The sequence below is a fragment of the Scomber japonicus genome, chromosome 9 (genome assembly GCF_027409825.1).
Source record: "Scomber japonicus isolate fScoJap1 chromosome 9, fScoJap1.pri, whole genome shotgun sequence".
Classification (NCBI taxonomy): domain Eukaryota; kingdom Metazoa; phylum Chordata; class Actinopteri; order Scombriformes; family Scombridae; genus Scomber; species Scomber japonicus.
This window is the reverse complement of record NC_070586.1, coordinates 3,610,257-3,633,629: the sequence shown is the minus strand read 5'-3', so window position 1 is coordinate 3,633,629 and position 23,373 is coordinate 3,610,257. Positions and strand designations below refer to the sequence as shown.

The following is a 23,373-nucleotide window of genomic DNA, read 5'->3' as shown; positions in this document are numbered from 1 at the left end:
TACATCCATGAAACTTCACTGTTTGAAATCATGACCCTTTTTTACATAAAGAGAGATATCTCTGCTTCCTCTATACCTGTGTGTGCCAGTATAATCTGAACGATTGAATAGTGAGTGAATTTCTTCATTAAACAATGTTTCAGACAATTCAGTTATTGAGAGGACATGATTCAGTGATTCAGTGATGATAGAAAATGATAAATTGTTATAATTTCTGTGAAGGCTTGTTATGTTCAGATAGTAGGCAAGCTGTTGGTCTGTAGGTTGCAGTAAGAGAATTAAACTGTTTTTCAGAATAATAATAATAACATGCAGATGGCCAATAAGCATTATTTAATTATTTATATCATAGGAGTCAGCATTTATAGATATGTATTTTGAAGAAAATAATAGATCTGGATTAAAAGAGATATATACGATATAGTTCTTACAGTCATCTTAAAGTTCAAATAGATAAAAGACCAAGTTGGAATAAATTGTTGAGTTTGAAGCGTTTCCGCTTGAGGAGGATTGAGAGGAACCAGAGGAGAGATCATCAAGGATGACATTTAATATTTTGGAACTGTTGAAATAAAAGATAAACAACACATATCATATAAGTGAGAACTCTACTGAGGTGTGATGGGGATACTTCCCATTGATCAAATCTGATGTATAAAAAATTATTTAGTTCTTGTTGTTCCTTTAGTTGAGGTAAAAGTTATTTTTCTGAAAAATCCTCATAAATATAATAATTAGCTGCTTTCAGGCCAGTGGCAGTTCTAGCTTGAATGACACCCTGTCCACAAGGACATATAATAAATAATATATAATAAATATATATTTAATAAATATATTAAATATATATTTATTAAATACATTAAATACATATTTAATAACCATATTAAATATATATTTAATTAATATTTATTATATGTCCAGAAGGACTTCTAATGATATATGTTAAATATAAAAAATCTGTGGAAAAAAATGATAATATAAATAATAATATAATAATAATATTGAAATAGAGAATAATATTTCTCAATTGCACAAATCCTTCATCAGAACAATGGAAAACACACTGAAGAGAATCTAATTATTACACTACTGCATTTAACACACTGTTTAAATGGCACAATACTAAACCAATTCACCTTGGAGGTACACAGATTCATTTTGTATCACCTTTTTTTTTTAGCCATTTCACACAACCCAGAAAAATAAAAATGTGAATGAACTATAGGCCTGTATTTATAATATTATTAATGAAATGTGCGCTATTTGAAAGAAAGTAGAGGTGTGACTAATTCCATTGCAGTATTGCTCTATGAAGTGGGTCCCCATTCCCCCTGCCCGTTCCAGTAGGGAGACGCAGAAGTGAACTGTCCCCCTCCCCTTCTCTCACAGCTTCTGTGCACACGGCACAACAGAGTGATAGATTGACTTGACATGCAAATAATAGAAAACCACTTTGCCGTATAAACCTTTTTTTTTTGTGTCGCCACCCATGAGTCATGACAAAATGCTGCCCTGGGCGCTTGCCCAATTAGCTCATATCAGGGATCGCTACTGCTACAGACATCTTCTCTGTCTTTTTGCCTCAGTTGATCTAAGCCGCCCTCCTGCATCAAACCCGTTCTGTGTGCTTTTTCAGTTTCTACAAATTCTGGATCTACTTTTAAGTGATCAGAAAGGAGTTTCTTGGTTTCTGCCTTTTCATCTGAAACTCTATCAATTATAATATTATTCTGTCATGGCTGGTTTTCCAAATAGTCAGATTTGGTGGAGAGATTATCTATGGAGGTTTTGAAATTGCTGAAATTGTCAAATATGAATTTTAAAGCAGTCAGATTAATATTATTGACATTTTTCCAGATTGTCAGGGTCATCTAGAGTAGTTATATCATTTATGTGTTTCTAAGGTGTTTAGCACAATAACTTCAGAGTTCACTTTATTTTATTCACATCACTTTTCATTTCAGTGTCTGAGCTGAGGGTTGTTCTGCTGGGGAACAGCTGGTCTGAGAGGAGTTCAGTGGGGAACTTCATACTGGGAGAAACTGTGTTCAACACTGAAGAAGAACCAGATCACTGTCTGAGAGTCAGTGGACAGTTGAATGAGAAAAAAATAGCTCTCATCAACACCCCAGATCTGCTGAATCCGAACATCTCTGAAGACAAACTATCAGAACATGTAGAAAACTGTGTGAGATTCTCTGATCCTGGACCTCATGTGTTCCTGCTGGTTCTACAGCCTGAAGACTTCACTGAGCAACACAAGGAGAGACTACAATCAATCCTTGAATTCTTTAGTGATCGATCATTTGATCGTTCAGTGATACTGATATCAACACAAAGAGAGAAGAGTTCAGGTTTGATGAAGAAAAGTATGAAACAGCCACAGTTCAAAGACATGATCAGTAAATGTAAATCCAAGTTATTTTGGCAGAAGAACCTTCAACGTCCAAAGCTGTTACAGATCATGGACCAAATTGTGAATGAAAACAATGGAGATCATTTGATCTGTGAAGCATTTGAGGAAGCAGCAGCTGTTTTACCAAGTGAACATGGAAGTATGAAACAAGAGGAAACAGCCAGGACCCGCTTGGATACTGTTAAAGCTGCTGGTGAGTTCAGGAATGTTTTTACTGTGATGAATACAAATGATCTGTGATGAAGTTTGAACAGAAAGTTAAGAGTTATTTTGGTTTACATTTATTTTTTACAGGGTTGAAATCTTTCTTGAATCCAGCAAAAAACATCTTCAACAGTGAGTGAACTTACTAATTATCATGTATATTAGACATCTATAAGATAAAGTTGATTCTCTGTAATTGATGTTTTTGTCTTTTCACAGGGTTCAGGCCTCAGACATCACAAACTCCATCACCACCTGGATGTACAGACAACCAGTGTAAGTAGATTACATTCAGCCCAAATACTATGTTTATTATTATAATGTTTTATTTGAAATTTGATCGACTGCATCCATCTGATTAAATCTCAAATTCTCCTTGTTAGTGTAACAGCTGAGCTTTGTCCTCCAGCTGGAGATGTTCCTAAAATAAACTGTCCATCTGTTTACTGGCTTGTTATTTAAGACACATGTGTACCACTAGCTTAAAACAGCAGAGGTTAAATAAAATCCCTAATCAATATTTACTCAACCTGTCAGTTCAGCGTGTAGCCTCCAGGTGTGTCTCTGTAGTCTCCACATGATGAACTATACATGTAGATATCAGTGCACACTTTCACACAGTCTCTCCTTTATGACCTTCATGGTGTTGTATTAGTTTTTCACATAAAAAGTGACAAAGTCAGTTGAAGACTGAACAAAAGAGACTTAGAGAGATCCTAGGGTAACACTTTACAATAAGGGTCCCTTAATTAACATTAGTTTAGTGCATTATTAAACATCAATTAACTGTTTAATAATACATGAACAATAATTATTATGTATTACTTAGCATTAGGTAACACATTAGCTAATGCATTAGTAAGCACTTAATTAATGTTTAATACTCAAAGTTAATTAATAAATTATTAAGCATTAATAAAAGTTGAATAATGTAATTAGTTATCATTATGCATGCACTACTCAGCATTAATTAACACGTTAGTTCATATATTAGTAAGCCGTTAATAACGTTTCTAGTAATCATTTACTAATGGTGATTATTTGGACTGAATAAGCATTAAGTAACAGCTAACTAATGCATTAATCATGAGCTATATGGCATACACTATAGGATTCATGGTACTGGTACTTTGAGAAGGGCAACTGTCTGCTATTTATATGATATACCATCACACAACAGTAGGTAGTGTTAATGTCTGGAACGCTTTGATGAAGGAATTTGGAGTTTTCAACGGGGAGTTCCCCAGTTCCGAGTTGTCACCAGCTTAGCACATAATGCTGTTCTACAGTATAGAAAAAATACTGATTTCACTTTTAACGTTCATATCCAGTATATTCCCAGGACTGGGATGTTGGAGTCTACAATTTGAGGTGCTGTGTTATTTACTGGTGTGGCTACAGAGTCTATAGTTAATACATGAATAAACAAGGACATGCATGGAAGCAGGGACAAGAGACTAACGTTAACCTCTATTATAGTCTGCCATCATTTCTCTCCGGTTTCTACTTTATTCCTCCTCACTGTTCTGTATTAAAGGTCCGGACACTGAACAGGGACAGAGTTGCTCTGTCAGAGCCGGTGTTTTAGTTTGATTGGTGACTGTGTTAAATGGTGACTTTCACGGAGGTGTTCTCTTAAAAGCCTTAAATTTAGTAGTTTAATCCTCTTTAAATACTCATCTGTGTTTAATATCTAAGTTACGCTAAAGTTAAATTGTGCTCAGAAGACTTATTCACCTCTTGTAAGGTATCTTGTAATGTGAGAAAGTCACCAGTTAAATCAAAACACCGGATCGACTGACGCGGCGGTAGAGTGAGCTAGAGAGTGCAAGTGAGTCTTAATGAGAGATCTTCTTTATTTGCATTTGTACAATAAATCAACTCTGATCCTGATCCACTTCTAAGACATCTGGAAGTTATTGATCAGCAAAGACAGTTTAGTAATTTGAAGAAACACAATGTAGAAAGTACTCTCAGAGTGCACCAGAAAAATGTACAAAAGTTTTCTTCCAGACCCCCCTTGAAAATTCAGTGGGAAACACTGAGCATTGAATGTCAAATTCTCATTGGAGCTGAGCCCCCCTAAAGTTCTAATCCTAGAATCGCCCCTGCATGGACGTGAAGCATTTGAAAGTCAGTTTCAAGTATCATTTCATCCAAATATTTCAACTTTGAAAACTGATTAAATGATTATTATTTATTTTATTTTTTTGCATAGATTAGTAGAGAGAGACAGGAAACTCCTTTAGAAGACTGAAGCATGTTTTACAGTCGCTCCCTCTGACAGATGAAGGTTTTTTTTGTGAATGTGGAAATGATTCAGCTTAAAAACTGTAAATTAAGTATGATGCAGTTTTAGTGAAAAAAATAACATGAATGAAGAATAAATAAATATTAACTACAATACAATAGTATTAATTAAACTAGAAAATTCCAGGGAAATTTTGAGTGCCACGGGGCTACTGCTGGGATGAGTACATGATTTATTTCCTGTGTTCAAAAGTCACCCTGATCATATTCTGGTTTCAAGAATTGCACTACCACTAACTCAGTAACTTTTACTGTTGCAGTATTAAGTACATCTTACTGGTCAGTATCAAGTGTAACAGTAGATGTAAGCAGAGAGTAGCACACAGAGCACAAGACAGTCTAAGCACTACACTACAGCATTTTACACTTCATACATACCCTGTACACATATATACATCTTTATATACATATATATATATATATATATGTATATAAAGAGAGAGAGAGAGAGAGAGAGAGAGAGAGAGAGAGAGAGAGAGAGAGAATCAATACTAGCTTGGTTAGCTGGCAACCAACGTCACATTTTATGAATCCCAACACTTATGTCGACATTTTGACAAAAATTATTTGTCTCCTTTTTACAGTTGGCCGTGAGCTCGAGTTAAAAATAAAAATTAAGGTTATTTTTTACTGCTTCTCACACTCAAGCTAACTGCCGCTTCCACTCTAACTTTGACGAAAAAAATTTCCACTCCTCATTTGACTGCCCATAGTTTGAAGAGTTTACATGTTATGTAAAAAGTTTTTTATTTTGGAGAGAGGACAAGTTTTCCTCCGTTTTAAAGTTTGAATCACGTTTCTACCTGCAGGTATGAGAGAGCTAGGTGACTCCGAAAAAAGGTGACATTTTGTGTTGTTTTACATTTTGATGTATGCTTCGAGGCACTCCTCTTTGTCTCGGAGCTGTGCACCTGTGGCACTAATTTAATGAAATTAATCAATAATAGGGTGACATAGATTTTGATTTCCAAAAAAGTGGACACTCGGCCGGCCATGAACCTACTTAAATGATACTCGCAGTTTACTCAAAGATTCCTTATAATTTTAATATATTTAAAGTTTATATGTATGGATAGAATATTTTGTTATATCCATCCATCCATCCATCTTCTTGCCGCTTATCCGGGGTCGGGTCGCGGGGGCAGCAGCCTAAGCAGGGAAGCCCAGACTTCCCTCTCCCCAGCCACTTCGTCCAGCTCTTCCAGGGGGACCCCGAGGCGTTCCCAGGCCAGCCGAGAGACATAGTCTCTCCAGCGTGTCCTGGGTCTTCCCCGGGGTCTCCTACCGGTGGGACGTGCCCTGAACACCTCACCAGGGAGGCGTCCGGGAGGCATCCTGATTAGATGCCCGAACCACCTCATCTGGCTCCTCTCGACGTGGAGGAGCAGCGGGTCTACTCCGAGCTCCCTCCGGATAACTGAGCTTCTCACCCTATCTCTAAGGGAGAGCCCAGCCACCCTACGGAGGAAGCTCATTTCGGCCGCTTGTACCCGCGATCTTGTTCTTTCGGTCACTACCCAAAGCTCATGACCATAGGTGAGGGTAGGAACGAAGATCGACTGGTAAATCGAGAGCTTCGCCTTTCGGCTCAGCTCTCTCTTCACCACGACGGATCTGTGCAGAGTCCGCATTACTGCAGACGCCGCACCGATCCGCCTGTCGATCTCCCGTTCCATCCTTCCCTCACTCGTGAACAAGACCCCGAGGTACTTGAACTCCTCCACTTGAGGCAGAATCTCATCCCCGACCCGAAGAGTGCACTCCACCCTTTTCCGGTTGAGGACCATGGCCTCGGATTTGGAGGTGCTGATTTTCATCCCGGCCGCTTCACACTCGGCTGCGAACCGATCCAGTGAGAGTTGGAGGTCACGGTCTGATGAAGCCAACAGGACCACATCATCTGCAAAAAGCAGTGACCCAATCCTGAGGTCACCAAACCGGATCCCCTCTACACCCTGGCTGCGCCTAGAAATCCTGTCCATAAAAATTATGAACAGGATCGGTGACAAAGGGCAGCCCTGGCGGAGTCCAACTCTCACTGGAAACAAGTCCGACTTATTGCCGGAAATGCGGACCAAGCTCTGACACCGGTCATACAGGGAACGGACGGCCCTTATCAGGGAGTCCGATACCCCATACTCCCGGAGAACCCCCCACAGGATCCCCCGAGGGACACGGTCGAATGCCTTCTCCAAGTCCACAAAACACATGTGGACTGGTTGGGCAAACTCCCATGCACCCTCAAAGATCCTGCAGAGGGTGTAGAGCTGGTCCACTGTTCCACGGCCCGGACGAAAACCACACTGCTCCTCCTGAATCCGAGATTCGACTATCCGACGGACCCTCCTCTCCAGCACCCCCGAATAGACCTTACCAGGGAGGCTGAGGAGTGTGATTCCCCTGTAATTGGAACACACCCTCCGGTCCCCCTTCTTAAAAAGAGGGACCACCACCCCAGTCTGCCAATCCAGAGGCACTGCCCCCGATGTCCACGCGATGCTGCAGAGTCGTGTCAACCATGACAGCCCCACAGCATCCAGGGCCTTGAGGAACTCGGGGCGGATCTCATCCACCCCCGGGGCCCTGCCACCGAGGAGCTTTTTAACCACCTCGGCGACCTCCACCCCAGAGATAGGAGAGCCCACACCCAAGCCCCCAGGCCCTGCTTCCTTACCAGAAGGCGTGTTGGTGGGATTGAGGAGGTCTTCGAAGTATTCCTTCCACCGATCCACAACGTCCCGAGTCGAGGTCAGCAGCGCACCGTCCCCACCGTACACAGTGTTTACGGTGCACTGCTTCCCCCTCCTGAGACGCCGGATGGTGGTCCAGAATCTCTTCGAAGCCGTACGGAAGTCTTTTTCCATGGCCTCACCGAACTCCTCCCATGTCCGGGTTTTTGCCTCAGAGACCGCCCTAGATGCGCTCCGCTTGGTCTGCCGGTACCTGTCTGCTGCCTCCGGAGTCCTACAGGCCAAAAAGGCCCTATAGGACTCCTTCTTCAGCTTGACGGCATCCCTCACCGCCGGTGTCCACCAGCGGGTTCGGGGATTGCCGCCCCGACAGGCACCGACCACCTTGCGGCCACAGCTCCGGTCAGCCGCCTTGACAATGGAGGCACGGAACATGGCCCACTCGGACTCAATGTCCCCCGCCTCCCCCGGTACATGGTCGAAGCTCTCCCGGAGGTGTGAGTTGAAACTCTCTCTGACAGGAGACTCTGCCAGACGTTCCCAGCAGACCCTCACAATACGTTTGGGCCTGCCAGGTCTGCCCGGCATCCTCCCCCACCATCGGAGCCAACTCACCACCAGGTGGTGATCAGTTGACAGCTCCGCCCCTCTCTTCACCCGAGTGTCCAAGACATGCGGCCGCAAGTCCGACGACACGACTACAAAGTCAATCATCGAACTGCGGCCTAGGGTGTCCTGGTGCCAAGTGCACATATGGACACCCTTATGCTTGAACATGGTGTTCGTTATGGACAATCCGTGACGAGCACAGAAGTCCAATAACAGAACACCGCTCGGGTTCAGATCAGGGGGGCCGTTCCTCCCAATCACACCCTTCCAGGTCTCACTGTCGCTACCAACATGGGCGTTGAAGTCCCCCAGCAGAACGAGGGAATCCCCAGGGGGAGTGTTTTCCAGCACCCCCTCCAAGGAGTCCAAAAAGGCTGGATACTCTGAAGTGCTGTTTGGACCATAGGCACAAACAACAGTCAGGATCCGTCCCCCCACCCGAAGGCGGAGGGAGGCCACCCTCTCGTCTACCGGGGTAAACTCCAACATACAGGCACCAAGCCGGGGGGCAATAAGTATTGCCACCCCTGCCCGGCGCCTGACACCAGTGGCAACTCCAGAGTGGACGAGAGTCCAACCCCTCTCAAGGAGACTGGTTCCGGAGCCCTTGCTGTGCGTCGAGGTGAGGCCGACTATATCTAGCCGGAACTTCTCAACCTCACGCACCAGCTCAGGCTCCTTCCCCACCAGAGAGGTGACGTTCCACGTCCCTAGAGCTAGCTTCTGCAGCTGAGGATCGGACCGCCAAGGTCCCCGCCTTCGGCCGCTGCCCAGCTCACATTGCACCCGACCCCTTTGGCCCCTCTCACTGGTGGTGGGTCTGTGGGAGCGGGGTCCCATGTCCCTTTTTCGGGCTATGCCCGGCCGGGCCCCATGGGGGAAGGCCCGGCCACCAAGCGCTCGCCTCCGAGCCCCACCCCCAGGCCTGGCTCCAGGGGGGGGCCCCGGTGACCCGCGTCCGGGCAAGGGACACGAAAATCCAAATATCTTGCTCGTCATCGGGGTTTTCTGAGCTACCTTTTGTCTGGCCCCTCCCCCCGGACCTGTTTGCCATGGGAGACCCTACCAGGGGCATAAAGCCCCCGACAACTGAGCTCCTGGGGTCATTGGGACACGCAAACCCCTCCACCACGGTAAGGTAGTAGCTCAGGGAGGGGATTTTGTTATATTACAAAATAAAATCTCTCAAAGACAGAAATTCAGATAGGCTTTTCAGAGGTTATTGAACTTTCTTTATTATGCCTCAATTGAAAAAAAAGAGTGCAATCCATAGACCTGTAGCTGTGGTGGTGTTTCACAGAATGAAATGCCAATGCACCCTCTGCTGCATTTACAGCATCCTGTTTTTCCGGGTTTCACAAAGATCTCAGTCAACTTTGCTGAACTACTCTCACCTTGCACTGCCTTTGTTGTTTGTCTGTGTCCATATGAGCTTTGAGGTCCCTCCTTTATTGGACACAGACACATATGTACCAGCTTTGCACACGGTGCACTCAGCCTCCCACATGTCCTGACTGGGTCGGTAAACTGGGATTTTTTTTCGCAGTTCATCTGTGAATGTGCATTTGCGTTTTGGCATCTTGAACGATTCAGCTGCATCGCCAGTGTCTGCTGCTTTCTTTTTTGTTGAGTTTTGGAGATCCGCCCACAGGGCAGCCTCTCTGGGATTCCTCTCTGACAACCAGGCGAGGGGGGCACACACATATACACACACACAGAAGGAAAACCAGACATTATCATCAATTAATAAAAAAACCCGGACGGGACGTAAAAAGTGGACATGTCCGGGGAGAAGAAGACGTTTGGTCAGCCTAATCAATAAACACATGAACATACAATATACATATATATATTCATCAATAATTGATGAAAATGAAATACATTACAGTAATATTTGTGGGTTTTACCACCACAGTGATGGTGACTTGTTTACTTCCTCCTGTAACTCAGATTTATCTGTAAAGCTGTTTTTCATCATGTTTAAATATCTGCTGTGTCTTATGCTGCGTTCCATTGCACTCGGAACTCAGAAAGATCTGAGTCGGAAGTTCCAACTTCCGAGGTAAATGCGTTCCATTTGTGCAAACTCGGAAAACATGGCCGACCACAGAAAGGTGATGTTTGTTTGGATGTTGTTTGAGCATCAAAAAACACTTATGTGGAAGTATATCAGTTACTTCAGGGAGAGAGAGAAAGACAGGCGCAATATGCTGTAAGTACAACTTAAATAACACGCCATTAAACGCAGCAGCGAGGGGAACCTTGCATGCGAGCCTTGCAGATGTCAACAAATGCTGCACTGTATTCCCTATTCCATAATTTCCTCCTTGCTTAAACATCTATAATGTGTAAAATAAGAAGGATAAATAAAGAAATGTCTTTCTATTGGATATCATGTAGCAGTAGTTATTACATTTATTTGATTATTAGTATTATTCATAATTGTTGTGTTATTATTATATTCATTATCATTACTTGATTATTATTCATCATTATTATTTAACTATTATTATTACTTCATCTATTCTACCCATTATCTTATTCAGTATTGTGGTGTGAATGTTTTGCTATGTGTGAGCAGCTGTCAAAAAGAATTTCCCTCAGGGTCAGTAAATCTATCTATCTATCTATCAGGTATGCATTACTGCTGTCACTATCCATCAAGAAATCCATTTTGAAGACGGAAAAGTATACATAGAACAGTATACAGAAAACAATGGAATGAAAAAACAAACAAACAGTGGGGCCAGGGGTAGATTATATCAAATCAAACAAATGATTGTAGAAATATTTATAGTCTTAATTGCCTTCTGATTTGTAGATGTAGAGATTAATTTGAAATCATTTTCTATTTCTTTTTGTAGCACAATAACAGTAATAGTTGAGAGGAGGGTGATATTTACCTCTGACAATGTGCGCCGCCATCTTGCTATGACGTCATCCCCCCGACTCGGGCTGCTTGGATATTTCCCGAGTTCTCGAGTCGGAGTTCCGACTTCAATCAATCAATCAATCAATCTTTATTTGTATAGCGCCAAATCACAACAAAGTTATCTCAAGGCACTTTACACATAGAGCAGGTTCTAAACCCAACTCTTCAGGTTTTAACTTTAAAGAGACCCAACATTCCCACATGAGCAACAGTGGCGAGAAAAAACTCCCTTTTAACAGGAAGAACCCTCAGGCAGAACCAGACTCAGAAGTGGGCGGACATCTGCCTCGACCGGTTGGGGTTGAGAGGAGAGAAAGGAAGGATAGAGGAGAGAGGCACAATGAAAATCAACAATGGAGCCAGATGGTCCGGGACTGGAATCCGTCATCCGGACGTCTACAGGCCCAGATTACCTGTGGGACGAGAAAGCAGAGCCAGAAACCAGAAACCAGAAAGACAACTCCGGGGAAGAAGTTTAGGTTATTGAATGCATTAATAGAACATGAGTGTTAATGGATATAGATAGATAGAGAGAGAGAGAGGGAGGAGGAGGAGAGAGAGGCCCAGTGCATCATGGGGGTGGGGGTCCCCCGGCAATCTAAGCCTATGGCAGCATAAGTTAAGAGCTCAAAGAGCCCTAACTATAAGCTTTATCAAAAAGGAAAGTTTTAAGCCTACTCTTAAATGTAGGGAGGGTGTCTGCCCCCCGGACCAAATCTGGAAGATGGTTCCACAGGAGAGGAGCCTGATAGCTGAAGGCTCTACCTCCTGTTCTACTTTTAGAGATACTAGGAACCACAAGTAGACCTGCATGCTGGGAGCGCAGTCTTCTAGTAGGTACATAAGGTACGATCAGTTCTTTGAGATATGATGGGGCCTGACCATTGAGAGCTTTGAAGGTGAGGAGAAGGATTTTAAATTCTATTCTGAATTTTACGGGAAGCCAATGCAGTGAAGCCAAGATGGGAGTAATATGATCTCTCTTTCTAGTTTTTGTCACAACACGGGCAGCTGCATTCTGGACCAGCTGGAGAGTCTTTAGAGACTTGTTAGGACAGCCTGATAATAATGAATTGCAGTAGTCCAGCCTAGAAGTAACAAATGCATGGACTAGTTTTTCAGCATCATTTTGAGACAGGATATGTCTAATTTTTGCAATATTACGCAGATGAAAGAAGGCAGTCCTTGAAATTTGTTTTATGTGGGAATTAAAGGACAGATCCTGATCAAATATAACTCCTAGGTTCCTTACAGTGGAGCTGGAGGCCAGAGTAATGCCATCCAGAGTAATTATGTCGTTTGATAGTGAATTTCTAAGGTGTTTAGGGCCAAGCACAATAACTTCAGTTTTTTCTGAGTTTAATAACAGGAAGTTGCAGGTCATCCAGGCTTTTATGTCCTTAATGCATTTTTGTAGTTTAGATAATTGGTTAGTTTCATTTGGCTTTATTGATAGGTATAATTGTCTTCAAAGGCCGTTCCATTGCACTTTTCCAACTCGGAGGTCGGATCTTTCCGTGTTCCGAGTACAATGGAACGCAGCATAAGAAGCTGAAATTAGGTCGACTGTTGTCACCACTGTGGTCATGTGATTTTTCTCTTTGTTGTTTTTCAGTCTCTACACTGAGGATTGTGCTGGTGGGGGAAAAGGACGACATAAAGACAACACTTGGCAACTTCATTACTGAGAAAGAACAATTTAATTGCCAAAAAAATCCCTCCTGTGTGGCCGCCTGTGGAGAGTGGAGAGGAAAACCATTGACTGTAGTAAAAACTTCAGACATCTTCAGTCAGTCTGAGCAGACAGTGAGAGAAGAAGTGAGAAGATGCATGAATCTGTGCCTCCCTGGACCAAATGTTCTGCTGCTGTTAGTGAATCCTTCTGAGTTCAATGAAAATGACAAAGAAAGACTGAAGTTCATCCTGAGTTTGTTTGGTCGAGATGCTTTTAAACACTCCATGGTCATCATCACACACAAGGAGAATACAACAAGTTTCACTGTGAATCAGCTGATTAAAGACTGTGGAGGAAGATACTACAACATGTTTGACAACAACCACCGACAGTTAATGGAGAAGATTGTTCATCAAAACAGAGGAACCTTCCTCACCTTCACTGAAGAGACCAGAAGACCAAAGTCTTTAAACCTGGTTCTGTGTGGGTGGAGAGGAGCAGAGAAGACTTCAGCAGCCAAGGCCATTTTAGGTCAGACAGAGCTTCATTCAGTCTCCAGCTCATCAGAGTGTGTTCAACATCAGGGAAAGGTGTGTGGACGTTGGGTTTCTCTGGTGGAGCTGCCTGCCTTTTATGGAAAACCTCAGGAGGCAGTGATGAAGGAATCATTCAACTGTATCTCCCTCTTTGATCCTGAGGGTGTCCATGCCTTCATCCTGGTCCTACCTGTGGGTCCCCTTACTGGTGAAGACAAGGGAGAGTTAAAGACCATCCAGAACGCATTCAGCTCTCGAGTCAATGACTTCATCATGATTCTGTTCACTGTGGAGTCAGATTCTACAGCTCCAGCTGTTTCTGACTTCATAAAAAAGAACAGAGAGATCCAGGAGCTCCGTCAGAGCTGTGGAGGAAGATGTGTTGTTCTCAACATCAAGAACAAGCAGCAGATCTCTGAGATGTTGGATATTGTGGAGAAGATGAGACAATCTGAAAATAAACCATGTTGCTATACAACGGAGACCTTTGCACATGCCCAGATGGATAAACTCATACAACAACAAGCTGAACTTGAGAAGTTGAAAAAGAAGAACGAGATCACTGGTGAGTAATTTAAAGCATTTTTATGTGTAATAAATCATGTCCTGTCTTACATTATTGAGTCTACAGCACTGTACTGTAGCAACTGTGAACATTTAAAGTAACTGCAGTTGTTTTGATGTTACAGGTGATGATGAGAAACAGAACTCAGAGTGTCTCAAGATTGTTCTTTTAGGGAAGACTGGCTGTGGAAAGAGCTCTACAGGAAACACCATTCTGGGAAGAGAAGCATTTAAAGCTGAATTAAGTCAAACATCAGTCACCAGACAGTGTCAGAAAGAACAGAGTGAAGGAGACCGTCGTCGTGTCATCGTGGTCGACACTCCTGGTCTGTTTGACACCACTTTGTCTCATAAAGAGGTTAATGAGGAGATGGTGCAATGCATCAGTCTTCTGGCTCCAGGACCACATGTCTTCCTGTTGGTGTTACCGATTGGCAGATTCACAGCAGAAGAGAAGGAGACATTAAAACTCATCAAGGAAGGCTTCGGGAAGGATTCAGAAAAGTTCACCATCATTCTTTTCACAAGAGGAGATGACCTGCAGCGTAGCAGGATGTCCATTGAAGAATACATTAACAAGAAATGTGATAATTCCTTTAAGAAGCTGCTTGCTGACTGTGGAGGAAGATACCATGTGTTTAATAACTGCGAGGAAGGGAGCCACACACAAGTCAGTGAGCTGATAAACAAGATTGACTCCATGGTGAAGAAAAATGGCGGCAGCTGCTTCACCAATGAGATGCTGCAAGAGGCAGAGGCAGCAATAAGGAAGGAAATGGAGAAGATCCTGAAAGAGAAGGAAGAAGAGATGAAGAGAGAGAGGGAGGAGTTTGAAAAAAGACATAAAGAAGAAATTAAGGAAATTAAAAAACGAATAGAAAAAGAGAGAGCAGAGATTGAACAGGAGAGAAAACTGAAAGAGAAACAACTTCAGGAAAAGGAGGAAAAGATTCAGAAAGAACAAGAACAGAGAAAGAAAGAACAGGAAAAGAGAGAAGAAGAAGACAAGAAGAGGAGAGAACAGGAAGAAATTCAGCATCAGCAGTGGGAACAGAAACTTGCAGCTTTTGAGAAAAAGATGAAGTCAGAATCAGAGGAAAAACAAATCATTGATAAAAAGCTGATGGAGAGCAGAGAAGAGAGGAGAAAAGAACGAGAGGACTGGGAGAAGAAACAAAAAGAAATGTGTGAGAAACGAAAACAAGAAGATGAACAGAAACGACAAGAGGAACAGAAAAGAATAAAAAAGCTCCAAGAAGAATATGAACAGGAAATGAAGGAAAAGATTCAGAAAGAACGAGAGGAGAGAAAGAAAGAACAGGAAGAGAGAGAAGAAGAAGACAAGAAGAGGAGAGAACAGGAAGAAAAGCAACGACAGGAGTGGGAACAGAAACTTACAGCTTTGGAGAAAAACATAAAGTCAGAATCAGAAGAAAAAGAAATGATTAATAAAAAGATGATGGAGAACAGAGAAGAGATGAGAAAAGAACGAGAGGACTGGGAGAAGAAACAAAAAGAAATGTGTGAGAAACAAAGTCAAGAAGATGAACAGAGACGACAAGAGGAGAAGAGAAGAATAAAAAAGCTCCAAGAAGAATATGAACAGGAAATGAAGGAAAACATTAAGAAAGAGCGAGAAGAGAAAAAGAAAGAACAGGAAGAGAGAGAAGAAGAAGACAAGAAGAGGAAAGAACAGGAAGAAATTCAGCGACTGGAGTGGGAACAGAAACTTACAGCTTTGGAGAAAAACATAAAGTCAGAATCAGAAGAAAAAGAAATCATTGATAAAAAACTGATGGACAGCAGAGAAGAGATGAGAAAAGAACGAGAGGACTGGGAGAAGAAACAAAAAGAAATGTGGGACAAACGAAAGCAAGAAGATGAACAGAGACAAGAGGAGGAGGAGAGAAGAATAAAAAAGCTTCAAGAAGAATATGAACAGGAAATGAAGGAAAAGATTCAGAAAGAACGTGAACAGAGAAATAAAGAACAGGAAGAGAGAGAAGAAGAAGACAAGAAGAGGAGAGAACAGGAAGAAATTCAGCAACAGGAGTGGGAACAGGAACGTGCAGCTTTGGAGAAAAAGATGAAGTCAGAATTAGAGGAAAAAGAAATGATTAATGGAAAGCTGATGGAGAGCAGAGAAGAGATGAGAAAAGAACGAGAGGACTGGGAGAAGAAACAACAAGAAATGTGTGAGAAAACAAAGCAAGAAGATGAACAGAGACGACAGGAAGAACAGAGAAGAATAAAAAAGCTCCAAGAAGAATATGAACAGGAAATGAAGGAAAAGATTCAGAAAGAACGAGAAGAGAGAAAGAAAGAACAGGAAAAGAGAGAAGAAGAAGACAAGAAGAGGAGAGAACAGGAAGAAAAGCAACGACAGAAGTGGGAACAGGAACGTGCAGCTTTGGAGAAAAAGATGAAGTCAGAATCAGAAGAAAAAGAAATGATTAATAAAAAGCTGGAGGAGAACAGAGAAGAGATGAGAAAAGAACGAGAGAACTGGGAGAAGAAACAAAAAGAAATGTGGGAGAAACGAAAGCAAGAAGATGAACAGAAACGACAAGAGGAACAGAGAAGAATAAAAAAGCTCCAAGAAGAATATGAACAGGAAAGAAAAGAATATGAAAAGAAAAGAAAAGAAGAAGATCAGAACAGAAGAGAACAAGAGGGGAAAGAGAGAAAAGAATTAGAGGAAAAATACAATAAAGAGCTGGAGAATGTAAAGAAGAAATATGAAGATGAAGCCAGAAAGAAAGCTGAAGAGTTCAATGAATTCAAAGAGAAACACATGAACGAATTTGAAGCTCAGAAGAAAGAGTATGAGGAACAACTGAAAGACAAAGATGAACAGTATGATCTGTTAAAGGCACTAAAAGCCAATGATGAAAAAGAACAGAAGAAAAAATATCAAAGACAAATCAGTCAGTTAGTGAAAAGTGTCTCCAAAAAGAGAAAGAATCTGAAAAGAATCCGCACCTTACTGGAAACACAGGAAAAGGAAATGGAAAAGGTGAAAAATGAAGATCAGAAAGAAACTCTGCTGAAAAAACATGAAGAACAAATAAGTGAATTGGTACAGACACTTATGGATGGTGATCCCAAGTGCAGAATATTATAACTGAGATGCCTGAAATAAAAAAACCTAAAACAATTAACAGATTAAACTAACATTAGAGGAGATTATTACACTTTTTTGGAGTTTATAAAAAAGAAAAAGATTAAAATCTAAGGACGTCTTTTTTAATCTAATCCTCACATACCCATGTGTGTGTTGAAAACATTGCAGTCGCTGAAGAGTGAAATTCATCTCTCTATTCTCAGTTCTCTTTTTAAAAAGAGACATATTTCACAGTTTCTCCTTATATACATCAATGGTTAGTCAGTATCATTCAGTAATTCTGGTCTGTTGATATATTTGAACATTGTTTTTGTGGCCAAATTAAGTGTATTTAAAAGATGAACTAAATCCTGAAGATGAACTTTTTCAAATGAAAAAATGTTGATTTGAGTCTGTGATAAATCAAACTTTTAATATCTAAACTATCCGTGTCGTTTTTCCTTTTCGTATTTTTTATTTGAGCCTAAAATTGAAATATGAAAAACCAGACATTTTTTCTTTTTTTGTGTTAGGTTTAAAAACAAAAAACAAAATAATGTGTCACTTTTTAATCCGTGTATCATTCGTTCTTTCTATTTTCGATTGGAAATCAAAAATCAAAAAAGGAAAACGTGACAAATTATTTTGATTTTTGTTTTTAAATCTAACACAAAAAAAGAAAAAATGTCTGGTTTTTCATATTTCATTTTTAGGCTGAAATAAAAAATACGAAATGGAAAAACGGGCCACAGGACTGAATTTGATTTTAATATTTAATTGGTCGTGACCCGGAAGTTTGGTAATGAGCGTTAGCTTTCTAGCCGCCATGGATCTGGACCACTGGACGAGCCAGGTGCCATCAACCATGGACCATGGAGAGCTATGTGCTGTTTAAGGGAACAAAGCGTGTGACGCTAAAAGAGGAGGACATGACTGATAAAATCAACAGGATTTTTCAGATTACATAAGATTATTCTTCTTTCTGCTCACTTTCCATGAGATTTGGGAGGTTTTTGTTTTTATTGTAGTTTATTAAAATGCAAAATCATTTTTCTGACTGATTTATTGCCCAATATCGCTGTAATCTCGCTTTCGGAGAAGTTCCGCTTCTTCCCCCCCACCTCCCCCCTTGTCTTTGTTGTCACTTTGTATCCGCTCCACAGAGGGCACATGGCTAATTAATATGCACGTGCTGACCATTTATGGTTGTGTCCAGGCGTTCCGGGGCAGAGTATGAGGTGTGTTTACGTCCGCACCATTCTTGGGTCCGGTGTGATATATCAATGGAAAATTGCGAAATTGTCTTTTCGCCATATGTAAAAATGTAGTAGCAGTTTTACACCAGATTTGTAAGTATATATTTACAATGACCAGTTACCCTCACTCATGTGAACCTATCAGTGGGTTGCTGTTTGCTTTCTAAAGATAACAATCTCCGTCGTATTTTGTGGCTTGTTTCTCAGCTGTTTATAGTCCCACAGGTATCCATGTGTTTATCATTAAGCATTATCATTATCATAAATCACAAGCATCACCTGACGCCGGAATTCATGGTACAAGCTGTGATAAATTCTCTCTGCTGCGTGCAGAGCCATTTCCGGTCATGTAAACGACCAATTAAATATTAAAATCAAATTCAGTCCTGTGGCCCGTTTTTCCATTTCGTATTTTTTATTTGAGCCTAAAATTGAAACATGAAAAACCAGACATTTTTTCTTTTTTTGTGTGTTAGATTTAAAAACAAAAATCAAAATAATTTGTCACTTTTTCCTTTTTTGATTTTTGATTTCCAATCGAAAATAGAAAGAACGAATGATACACGGATTACGGATTGATTGTTTTATTCTCTTTTCCTTTATTGTTTGTGTGATTATTTAGATTATTTAGAAGTTCCGCTTGGTGATTTGTTTTCTTTTGAATATGAAGTACATGATGTTTGTAATATCAGTGAAATCAAAAAGTTTCCATCTTTACTAAATATACATGTTGTGTTATATTGTTTTCTTCTGTACTGTTTATTACCAATTATTGCATTATTGTGTTTTATTCACTTTTCCTTTATTGTTTGTGTTATTGTTTAGAAGTTCAGCAGCTGAAAGTTCTGCTTGTCATTAAAATAATTTTTGTTTTCTTTTGAATATGAAGAACATGATGTTTGTAATATCAGTGAAATAATATCACAGCAAATATTAAACAAGTATGAATATCATTTAAACTGCTAATCAGATTAATCAGAATATCATTATACACAATGAACACTTTGCTTTTTGTTGGATGTCAATTAAAAAAAATGATTCTGAACAAACCTTAAAACATAATTCATATTAATCCCAGATCATCTTTTCTGTATTTGATCTTTGTTGTGTTTGTTAATTGTTGCAGAAAGATGAATAAAGTGTTTTCTCTGTAGTTCAGTGTGGACTGATGTTTAATGCTGAAGTCAAACAGACTCTTCACACAGATAAACTAATGAAACAGAACAGAGCTGACAGGTTTGTTTCTACCTGCACAGGAGACACTGTGGAAGGAAGTTTGTTTTATCTGACTCTCCTCTTCATTCACCTCTACATTTATTTCTCTAGTTCATTCATCATGTCATCCAAGTAACTCCTGATATTCCTGCTATACTTACAGTGTTCAAAAAATAAATCCTGACAAATACGAATAAATAACATTTAAACTAAAAATGTAAACATCTTTTTTAATCAAGTTATTAATTATTATGTATGCATTAATTATCATAAAATACATTATAATGATTATATTGTGTTATTAATTAATTATAAAAAATACATATAAAAAACATTTACACTGCTGCAGTTCTCTGAAGCAACAGGAGTTTTAAACTCTGTAAAGTTGATGAAAAGTCAGTCATAAGTTAGTTTGGTTGTTACATGTGTTAATATTTGGAAACAGATCGTCTGCATTGAGTCTCAGTCTCTGTGAATGTTTGTGATGTGACAGGAGGAAACTTGTCAGAAATGAGGACAGGTGTGTGAGCAGAGCTGTCAGTAAGTAATCACAGTACCTTCACTAACTAACACTGACTGAAAGACACTGAACAAACTACAGCCTCCAACATGAACATCAGACACTTCTGACAGGATCATGAAACATTACACACTTCATAAAGCTCATACAGACTATTCCTGTTATTCCTGTTATACTGGGTTCCTGTTATTTTGTCCACAGTCACATTATTAAAATGCTCTGAACCTCACCTGTGTGTTTTTACACTGTTGTGTCCAGCAGGTGGAGCTCTAACATCAACTTCAGCTTCACTACGTGTTGCTGGTTTGTTAGTATTTGAATATATTCATATCTTTCTGTGATTTTACTATTAATGTTTGTCCCATTTTATTTGTTAGGGTAACATATATAATATAATATAATATAATGTAATATAATATAGGCTCACGTAAGGATGTAACAGAGAGGACACAGCAGGGGCGATCTAACCTCTGTTATAGTCTGCCGTCATTTCTCGTCGCTGCTCTCCGGTTTCTACTTTATTCCTCCTCACTGTTCTGTGTTAAAGGTCCGGACACTGAACAGGGACAGAGTTGCTCCGTCAGTAAGCGGCTACAGAGGTAGACACAGAGCCGGTGCAGCTGCATGTTGTGACCAGCAGGTGTCACTCTAACACAACTGAACCTGAAGCTTTCACAACTAATTTCTTACTGACTCTACAGCACCACCTGGTGGCGGAATTTATACAACGCTTAACTCATAAATAAACCAACTGCAATGCAAATTAATTCATTAAATGAACTAAATTACTCACAAAACCCCACAAGTTTATCTTAGAGAAGCACAGTTTCTGTGTTCAACATTAACTGTTGTCAGCAGCCCCAGGAGTTTATGAGAAATGCATTTGTTTTGTTATGTAATGTATGTTTTCTTCGACAGGGTTAAATAAAACCTACTGTGATCGCTGTCTTTACGTATGCTAACCAAAAACTTCTACGTTTGTATTTTGTGTGTGTAATTTAGTTCATTTATGGTTTAATTTGCATTGCAGTTGATTCATTCATGAGTTAAGCGTTGTATAAATTCCGCCACCAGGTGGTGCTGTAGAGTCGGTAAGAGATTAGTTGTGAAAATGTCGAGAGAAGAAGAGTCAGTTCAGTGTTGTTCACAGCATGACAGTAGCAGCTAGCTTAGTTCATAGACATGTATACGTATATATGTGTTGTTTATTAAACAGCTGAGTAAACATACTGGTGTACAGACTGTCACCGCTCACTTTATCACTTCCACGTCACGTCTGGTATTTGATATTTTCCCTCTCCGGTTTGGGTCATGTTTCAGTGTTTCGGGACTTGTTAAAGTGTTTTGCTAATATAATTTTGTTGTATGATATGTAAAAATGTTTTACAAAATGTAAATTTGTCTCAAACTTTGTAAAAGTGTTTCACATTTTGTATTGTTTCACATTTCCCGGCCACAGTCATTTTCCCAGTAGAACCACAGATTTCCAGACTGTGACAGAGGCCGTGAACGCAGCATCACTATGCCCTGTTGTTTACATGCGGGTACCTAGCAACGGCCGCCCAGCGTTTCGGCTGACTCCATTAATTATCCCGGTTAGCTTCTGAGTGACCGGGGTTGAACCTGCTTCTAAGCTCCACACAGGTGCTCCGGATGGCCGGTGTGCTCATAGATCCGAGCCGGGCTCCGGTGGCCTTCGGGCGGCTCGCGGTGCCGCAGCTGTTCGGGGAGCTGCAGCAGCTGGAGGCCGACAGGAAGCAGCGAGCTCTGGCTTCACTCTGCGACCTGATGCACGACCCGGAGAAGCTCTACCAGGCTGTGACTGGAGGTGAGACAGTTGGCATGAAGCAAATATACACAGGGAGAAGTACTCAGATACTTTAATGCAGTAAAAGTACCAATACAGATATGTACAAATACTACATTACAAGTCCTGCATGAAAAATCCTACTGCAGTAAAAGTACTGCAGTATTATGAGTGATGTAGTATGCAGTATTACAGTAAAAGTACTGCAGTATTATGAGTGATGTAGTATGTAGTATGACAGTAAAAGTACTGCAGTATTATGAGTGATTTAGTATGTAGTATGACAGTAAAAGTACTGCAGTATTATAGTGATGTAGTATGCAGTATTACAGTAAAAGTACTGCAGTATTATAGTGATGTAGTATGCAGTATTACAGTAAAAGTACTGCATTATTATGAGTGATGTAGTATGCAGTATTACAGTAAAAGTACTGCAGTATTATAGTGATGTAGTATGCAGTATTATAGTAAAAGTACTGCAGTATTATAGTGATGTAGTATGCAGTATTATGAGTGATGTAGTATGCAGTATTACAGTAAAAGTACTGCAGTATTATAGTGATGTAGTATGCAGTATTACAGTAAAAGTACTGCAGTATTATAGTGATGTAGTATGCAGTATTACAGTAAAGGTACTAAGTACTAAACTAAACTAAGTTTTATATAAAAATGCAAAAAGAAACAAAAATTAAAGAGTGAAATGTTCCTTAAAGTCATTATATTGTAAGGCAGAACAGATCTTTATTGGTGAAAAAGTGCCTTTATTTATCATTATCGATTAATTGTTTAAGCTGCTTTTTATATTTTCCCACAGCTCAGAGACAGATGTGTTCATGTCTCATTTTGTTCTACTAACAGTTCAGAAATGTAAAATATTTATATTCTCTTTATAAGAGAAAGGGATTTTATATTTTTAATTAAACTGTACAATTCTGGGATATTCCATCTAAAATGAATCAAAGACTTAAAAGGTTATTGATTGAAGTTAATTTCCCCAATAAATAACGTCTTTTCCTTCAGTCGTGCCTCCTCGCCTCTCTGTGTCACACACTTACAGTAACTAGCTCCATATATATTATGCTCCATGCTTATGTATATATTTATTATTTCTACTGAGAGTGATTGTTCTGTGTTTTATACCAATATACGGGTCAATGATGTGACGCTACTTTTTATGTGTCCATGTGGTTTAGTTTAAATTTAAAGGGTTAAAATGTGAAAATAAACGTATGAATAACTTCACACATTCTTTTTTTGTGGACCCAGCATCAAATTTCTGCTTTTAATCCATTTAGAGAGAATATATTAGAGGATTATGGTAAAAATGTCTAAGTGGTGTAACCATAAAAACTTTGTACCAAATAATTCAACTTGCTTAAAAACAGTAAATAGTCAATAAAACACCTTCCTTCCTTCCTTCCTTCCTTCCTTCCTTCCTACCTTCCTTCCTACCTAACACCATATCAACTCGTTTGGCATGATCTTACATTATAACTTTTATATTAAATAAAGCTAATGGAATACTATTGTTCTAAA

General features: G+C 40.2%; 1 protein-coding gene across 1 annotated transcript; it reads left to right on the top strand.

Annotated features, from left to right (window-relative positions):
• The first annotated feature begins 1,309 nt into the window (after nt 1–1,309).
• On the top strand, nt 1,310–21,914 carry LOC128364297 (uncharacterized). Its single transcript, XM_053324834.1, has 7 exons — nt 1,310–1,343; nt 1,965–2,609; nt 2,840–2,896; nt 12,777–13,937; nt 14,062–15,016; nt 16,364–16,952; nt 21,675–21,914. Exons 1-7 carry the CDS (start codon nt 1,310–1,312, stop codon nt 21,912–21,914), a joined length of 3,681 nt encoding a protein of 1,226 aa, XP_053180809.1.
• The last annotated feature ends 1,459 nt before the right edge of the window (nt 21,915–23,373 follow it).

Coding starts and splice junctions, on each gene's coding strand:
- LOC128364297 (XM_053324834.1), top strand. CDS start 1,310: ATGAAGTGGGTCCCCATTCCCCCTGCCCGTTCCA. Junction 1,344..1,964: donor CATTCCCCCTGCCCGTTCCA/GTAGGGAGACGC, acceptor TTTTCATTTCAG/TGTCTGAGCTGAGGGTTGTT. Junction 13,938..14,061: donor AAAGAAGAACGAGATCACTG/GTGAGTAATTTA, acceptor TTGATGTTACAG/GTGATGATGAGAAACAGAAC.